The following is a 7,413-nucleotide window of genomic DNA, read 5'->3' on the forward strand; positions in this document are numbered from 1 at the left end:
CAGTACACGTTATGACATTTAAGAACTATTTCCGAGCAGATATAGAAACATATTTACGCTTATAAACTGACCTACTGGCTATAAATAAAGGCACTACAACAACTTGATCAAAAACAAAACCTGTGCTGCCATCTAGTGGCTATTGGCTGAACAGTCTATGCATTAGTTAACAACAGAAAGAGCAATTGAGGCTAATTTAAAGGGACAGTTCACCCAAAAACGAAAATTCTGTCATTTACTCACCCTCATGTTGTTCCAAATCTGTGAGTTTCTTTCTTCTGTTGAACACTAAATAAGTTATTTAGAAGAATGATGGTATCCACCAGGGGCGTCGCACCCGTGGGGGATGTGGGTGTTTTAACACCCACACTTTTCCCGATGAGAGGGTTCAACACCCACACTTTTTCTGCAGGTTTTCCGCAGTTTTGCACAAACGCCTTACTACAGTCGTTCCTCCGTTTCTGCCGGAGAAGAGGCTGCCTCCTCTCCCCCTCCCTCTCAAACGTGACACCGGCTTTGAGTGTGACCGGCTGATGATTGGCTGTTCTGCCTTAAGTCCCGCCTCTCTTGGTGTGTTAGATGTATCGCCAGCTCGTGCTGAGGCGGGAACTTGATTAAAGTTACTTGAATGTTTATCGTTATTTACGTCTCCCCTTTCCAGGTACTTTGAATGAGTGTTTATGCTTTGGAGGTTTTTAAATAAGCTTGATATGTGTTTGGGAAGATGTTCTTTTTATGTTTTGTTGACATGTCGAGTGTTTTCTGTATTATATTTCGTTTTTTAGACTAATGCTAATTTGGATATTGTTCAGCAGCTAGCTAAATTCAGTTATGTATGTGGTATGTAGTGTATAAAGTAACTGTGATGAAGAAGGCAGGGGATTGACGAGGAAGAGGGACAAATAGCCATTATTAAGCAGTGTATTTATGGGTTTGTTGCCAGTGCAATTGATTTTGATGTTTTGAGCGTTGTTTGTTGATTAGCTGAATACTTTAGTGGATACTTACCTGTTGTGTTTGATTGTACCTTTTGAGGAGAAAAAAGTGAGAAATCATGACCTTGGGTCTCATTCATGAAACATTCGTAAATATACGAGTAAATATGTGAGTGATTTGCGAGACATTCCCGAAAATTCTTCTCCTGATTCACAAATACTTCGTAAACGTCAGATTTGATAGTGAAATGTGTGTGTGGGTTAATGAATTCCAATCAGTCGTAAATGGGACGCGCGTGCACGCTCATTCTCTCAATTACCATAAATCCCGCCCATTAAAACCAACTGACAACTATATATGGGCATCATCTTATGACACGAAACGAAGGATTTCAACATGTCTTCTCAAAAGCGAATGAAGAAGAGAAATTTCTCAGATGCAGAAATTGAAGTTTTATTATCAGAAGTTCATTCAAAACGCCACATTTTATTTTCAAGCATAGGCCTACATAGTGGCGTATCAGGTCCTAAAAAAAAAGGATTTTTTAGGTGCTTTAGGTAAAAATGCTTGGCAGCATATTACAGATGCAGTTAATGGAGTTTCATCTGTTAATCGAACAATCCCAGAAGTGAAAAGAAAATGGTTCGACATGAAGCTTGACTGCAACACTTGTGACTTGCGGACTTGTAAAAAAAAAAAAAAATGAATAAACAGCTTGAATATAAAATAAAAAAATAAATAAAAAAAATAAAAATAAAAAAACTTGCGGACTTGTGTGCCGTTTGCAGATGCTATTACTGCCTCTCGTAATAAAAGTCAAAAGAAAAACCGTATGTAATTACTATATAGGCCTATAATATTTTTTCAAAATGCTGTGTAAATATGTAGCCTACCCGATTAAGGTGAATTAAAATGCAGCCTTATTAATGAGCAAAACGTTCGGATGTTAAGCGCACTATTTACGTGTGGCTGGGAGCAGATTTATCTGGGTGTAGATTTCTTTCGTACCAACTAACATTTGGAAAATACGAACATTTTAATGAATCCGAAAATTTACGCCAGAACCACTTTACACACGATTTACACAAAAATTTGTTCTGCTCGTGTTTCATGAATGAGACCCATTGTTTGCATATCTGTTGAAGAACTATGAAAGAAAAGTGTATATTATTTTAATGTTTAAAAACAGTAAATTGTTACATTATTTATACCACCTGAGAAAAAGCTTTGGGTGGCCTTTTTTTTTTTTTTTTTATAAATATATCTCCCCTCTTCAGGGCGCAAGTAAGCAAAATTTAGCAGTCTCAGTCACAGTCCTGTCAGACCCATGTCACTATCAAGCTTACCACTGTCTTTTTGTCACGCAGTATCATTAAGATGCAGAAAAGAAAGAGGCAGGAGAAGATTGACATCTTTTTCAAGAGAAATCCTGTAAGTGAAGTTGAAAGCTGAAAGTTGAAAAATGTTGACATTAAACAACAGTAGCCTATTATCATTAGATATTGTTTGCATTTATTTCATGATATTACTTTTCAGTATCCACTGAGGTTTGCTAGTGCCACAGCTGTAACTGTTTGACCCTATTCCTTTACCACTGCACCCTTGTTTAGGAGAGAAAGTTGCTGGAGCCATCAGTTTCAGATAGAGCACAGGAAGGTTCACAGGTGAGCAATGAAATGAATATTACAGTTTCTGAAAGAGTTATATGAAGGAAGAGAGGCCATGCGTGTGTTTGTGTAATGTTTGGTGCTTATTTCCATCCCAGGTGCATGCGTGTGTCTGGTGTGTTTATATCAAATTCACAATTTCATTTCAAACGTTTTGATTAGGGTGTATGTGAGGATGTGGCCAGGAGTGAGGAAGACAGAGATGAAGAGGGAGGAAAAAGCAGACCCGAAGCAGGCAGGCACGAAGCAGGCAGGCCCGAAGCAGGCAGGTCCGAAGCAGGCAGGCACGAAGCAGGCAGGCACGAAGCAGGCAGGCACGAAGCAGGCAGGTCCGAAGCAGGCAGGCACGAAGCAGGCAGGCACGAAGCAGGCAGGCACGAAGCAGGCAGGTCCGAAGCAGGCAGGCACGAAGCAGGCAGGTCCGAAGCAGGCAGGCACGAAGCAGGCAGGCACGAAGGCAGGTCCGAAGCAGGCAGGTCCGAAGCAGGCAGGTCCGAAGCAGGCAGGTCCGAAGCAGGCAGGTCCGAAGCAGGCAGGCCCGAAGCAGGCAGGCACGAAGGCAGGTCCGAAGCAGGCAGGTCCGAAGCAGGCAGGTCCGAAGCAGGCAGGTCCGAAGCAGGCAGGTCCGAAGCAGGCAGGTCCGAAGCAGGCAGGTCCGAAGCAGGCAGGCACGAAGCAGGCAGGCCCGAAGCAGGCAGGCACGAAGGCAGGTCCGAAGCAGGCAGGTCCGAAGCAGGCAGGCCAGAAGAACAGAGTGAGGGAGAGGTCAGAGAGGATAAGGATGAAGATGAAATGGTTGAGAGAGGAGCAGAGAACTCAGACGTGGCTGTTACTCGCCATCAGTTCAGTAAGCCCAATCAACCAGATCCAAAATTAATTGCAAAACAGTCCTTGCCCAAATATACTCTGAGTTTTCAAACTCAGTGGTACCAGAAATTTCCATGGCTCCATGTCAGTCCTGGTGTTGAGGGTGTATTGTGCTTTTACTGCTCCAAAGCCTTTAACTCTGAGACATCACCTCTTGCCAAGAATGCTGATTCAGCATTCATTTCATCTGGGTTTAAAAATTGGAAAAAAGCCCTTGAGCGATTTACTGTGCATGAGAGATCTGATAGTCATAAGACAGCCATGACAACGCACATCTATGAAGATCAATCAGTACAGGTTCAGCTATCTAGTGCGAGTGTGAAACAGCAAGAGGAAGCAAGGGGATGTCTTCTCAAAATCATTGGTGCTGTGCAGATGTTGGCTAGGCAGGGCTTACCTTTTAGGGGCCATGAATGTGGTGAGGGAAATTTTGAACAGGTTCTGAAGTACAAATCAGAGGATGACCCCTCTCTAACCAAGTGGTTGACAGGTGGTAGAAAGGATGTATATACTTCAGCTATGGTTCAAAATGAAATTCTAACTTTGTTCAGCAGCGTGATCATACGCGAAGTAGTTGAAAACATCAGATCACTTCCACACCTTCAGTTCTCTGTGATGATGGATGGGACACGAGACGTGTCTGGAAAAGAGCAAGAGGCAGTGTGTTTGAGATATGTTGACAAGGATTTAGTCCCTCGTGAAGAATTTATTGGTCTTTATGAGGTTTCTTTGACAACAGGAGAAAATCTAGCAAAAGTAGTCATGGATGTTTTGCAGCGCCTAAACTTGCCTATCACTGGGTTGCGTGGCCAAGCATACGATGGGGCCGCAAATATGGCTGGCAAATACAATGGAGCACAGGCCATTGTAAGAAAAACACAACCTCTGGCTCCCTATGTTCATTGTGCTGCCCACTGTGTTAACCTAATTACACAGAGGTCCTGTACTGCCTCAATATTTATACGGAATTCTCTGGATTGGGTCAATGAGTTGGGAGTGTTGTTTGGGCAGTCAGGGAAACTGAAGGGCATATTTAAGGGAATTGCAAGGTCTGAGGAGGGTGAGGGTCCATGTCACACTATAAGACCTCTGTGTCCAACAAGGTGGACGGTCCGCACTAGTGCCATCCGAAGTGTGCTAAACCAGTACGAGTGCATAAACAAGGCTTTGGCTGAGATGGCAATGAGTGAGTCTGATGCGGCTAGTAAGGCACAGGGGCTGTATGAGACATTTCAGCAGGGAAATGTTGTCCTTGGTCTTGTGTGTGCTTTGGAGATCACAGGGGAGTTGGAGGTTTTGAATATGTCCCTCCAGAGAAGAACACAGACCCTAGATGGTATGCTTTCAGCTGTTGCCTGTGTTAAGGAAAGTTTCAGCAAAAAGAGAAACACAGAGAGTTTTCAGGCTCTTTACACAAAAGCAACAAGGATGTGTGAGACACTCCATCTCACTCCAATTGCCTCTCCTCGTGTCCGTATCCCACCTCAGCGCTTCACAGGTAGTGCTCCTGCACATGTACATGTGTCCCCTTCTGACTACTACAGGACTGAATTCTACAAAGTTCTGGATGTTGCTGACATGCAGTTTAGAGAAAGATTTGAGCAGGAGGGAATGCAAATGTTAAGGCACCTGGAACAAATTCTCTTAACTGGAAAGATACATGATGTTGTCCAACAGTACCCAGAAATCAACCCAGACATCCTCAAAGTTCAGCTTGCGTTGTTCAGAATGAAGTACAGCTTCCAGTCTAGTACTGAAATTGTTGCTGTTCTTCAACGGATGACCCCAGAGGTCCGTGGTCTCTTTGACCAAGTCGAAACAGTTGCCCGACTCCTCCTAGTTGTGCCTGTGTCATCAGCAGAGTCAGAAAGGAGTTTCAGCAGCCTCCGGAGGCTGAAAACATGGCTACGCAGCACCATGACCCAAACCCGCCTCAACAGTGTTGCTGTGTGCCATGTACATAAAGACAAGCTGGACAGGGTAAACAGAAAAAAGATTGCTGAACAGTTTGTCTCCTGTAAGGAGGGCAGAAAGAGCACTTTTGGTTCTTTTAAATGAGAGGTAGTTGGTCATATGTTCATTGGTCAGTTTGGTTGTTGTTCTTTGCATATATATATATATATATATATATATATATATATATATATATATATATATATATATATATATATATATATTGTTCTTAATATATATATATATATATATATATATATATATATATATATATTTATATTGTTCTTAATATATATATATATATATATTATATATTGTATATCTGGAGTTTGCTGTAACAAAAATAGTTTCCCCCTCTGATTATTAAAGTATTTCTGATTCTGATTCTTTAGCAAGTCTACTGTTGCGTATTTTCACTTATTTTATTATTTTCCGTGTTCCGAGTGTGTTTTTATACTTTTCTAGAATCACTAATTTAAATGGGAAGCTTTTTATATCTTTTTTTTTTTTTTCGAAGAACTATACCATACAAAATGTTATCAAGAAACAAAAAAGTAAAAAAAGAAACAGAAAAAGATGGAAATACAAATTACAACAAACAAAACAATTGCCAGGGGGAGGAAAGTATTATACACGCATAAAATCAAATAAATAAATTGCAAAATTTACAAATTTTTAAAGTTCTTACTGCTTTCTTATTCTGAGTCTCTGATACTGTCAATATAAATACATATTTCAGTTAACAAAACCATAAAATTGTTTTTTTTTTTTATTGCTAAATTTACACTTATGAATGTGAAATTTGGTCAACAGAATAAGTAAATTAATTAAGTAAAAGTACTGTTCTTTTTGGTCAGGATAGTCAGTTAAGCCAAAAAGTACATCTTCCCATAAGAGTGAAAAATGTTTTAAACACTGAATATTCTCCCTAATAAACCTTTGGACCTTACCCCATAGTGTAACTGAGTGCACAGTGCCAAAATAAGTGCAAGGCAGTCTCCTCATATTCATTACAAAAAGTACAATTTACATTTATTCCTTTTTTAAAAATTTTGTAAGTAATGACTTGCTGGATAAAATCTGTGAATAAGTTTATAAGAAACTTCTTTAATCTTATTTCTAAAATAGCTTTTTATATCTTGTATGCTATACCTTTTGTACCCTTCTGTCATTGTATTCATCGTTTTTATTGTTAATAAACAAACCACATCCATCCCCCCCACTTTTAAAAAGCTTGCTACGCCCCTGGTATCCACAAAGTAAATGGTAGCCATTGACTTCCATAGTATTTTTTTTCCTACTATGAAACTGTCTGATTACCAACATTCTTTAAAATATCTTCTTTTGTGCTCAACAGAAGAAAGAAACTCATACAGGTTTAGAACAAATTGAGGGTGAGTAAATGATGACAGAATTCAATTTTCTGGATGAACTATGCAGGGAATGTGTAGGAAATATCGTATTTACGAGTTGAATGTCACAACAAAGTCGTAAATACGAGTTTACGAGTTGGGGGCGTGTCAGTGGGTGCGCGATGACGTCACTTCACCCCCGGAACACGCCCCCTCAGCCAGACTGAGTGGCAAAACTTCCTGCAACATGACTGGCAAAACAAACGATTATCTTCTTAAATTAAAGGCAAATGGACTCGACAGTTATCCTTACAACTTACCAAAGAACCAGTAGTCCATGGACATTAACATGTGGCCAGGAATCAGGTTTCCTGACATTTATTTGTGCCTTATTTCGACGCCTGGGAAACAAAGTAAAGCCTGTGAACGCTTTATCTGCTAGACAACACTATAAATACAGGCATATATGTTGGTAGATCTAAATCTGGATGATCACTATTATAGTGCCACATCGCCCAGCCCTAAAACTTTGCATTAGGGAATTAGACATAAAATTATAACTTTAAGCTGTTTGGAAACGATGTGTATTGTGAAATAAATTTGACTGGACACTTGGTCGTGCTTCAAGATGGGATAAA

General features: G+C 40.3%; 1 protein-coding gene across 1 annotated transcript; it reads left to right on the forward strand.

Moving 5' to 3' along the window:
- Window positions 1–3,132: 3,132 nt before the first annotated feature.
- Window positions 3,133–5,528, forward strand: LOC308702183 (zinc finger MYM-type protein 1-like; the record flags this gene model as incomplete). Its single annotated transcript, XM_081384850.1, has 2 exons — window positions 3,133–3,226; window positions 3,287–5,528. The coding sequence occupies exon 2, from the start codon at window positions 3,396–3,398 to the stop codon at window positions 5,526–5,528; it is 2,133 nt and encodes a 710-aa protein (XP_081240976.1). The 5' UTR covers window positions 3,133–3,226; window positions 3,287–3,395.
- Between the last annotated feature and the right edge of the window lie 1,885 nt (window positions 5,529–7,413).

The sequence above is a fragment of the Scardinius erythrophthalmus genome (genome assembly GCF_964197995.2).
Source record: "Scardinius erythrophthalmus genome assembly, chromosome: 14".
NCBI classification, from domain to species: Eukaryota; Metazoa; Chordata; class Actinopteri; order Cypriniformes; family Leuciscidae; genus Scardinius; species Scardinius erythrophthalmus.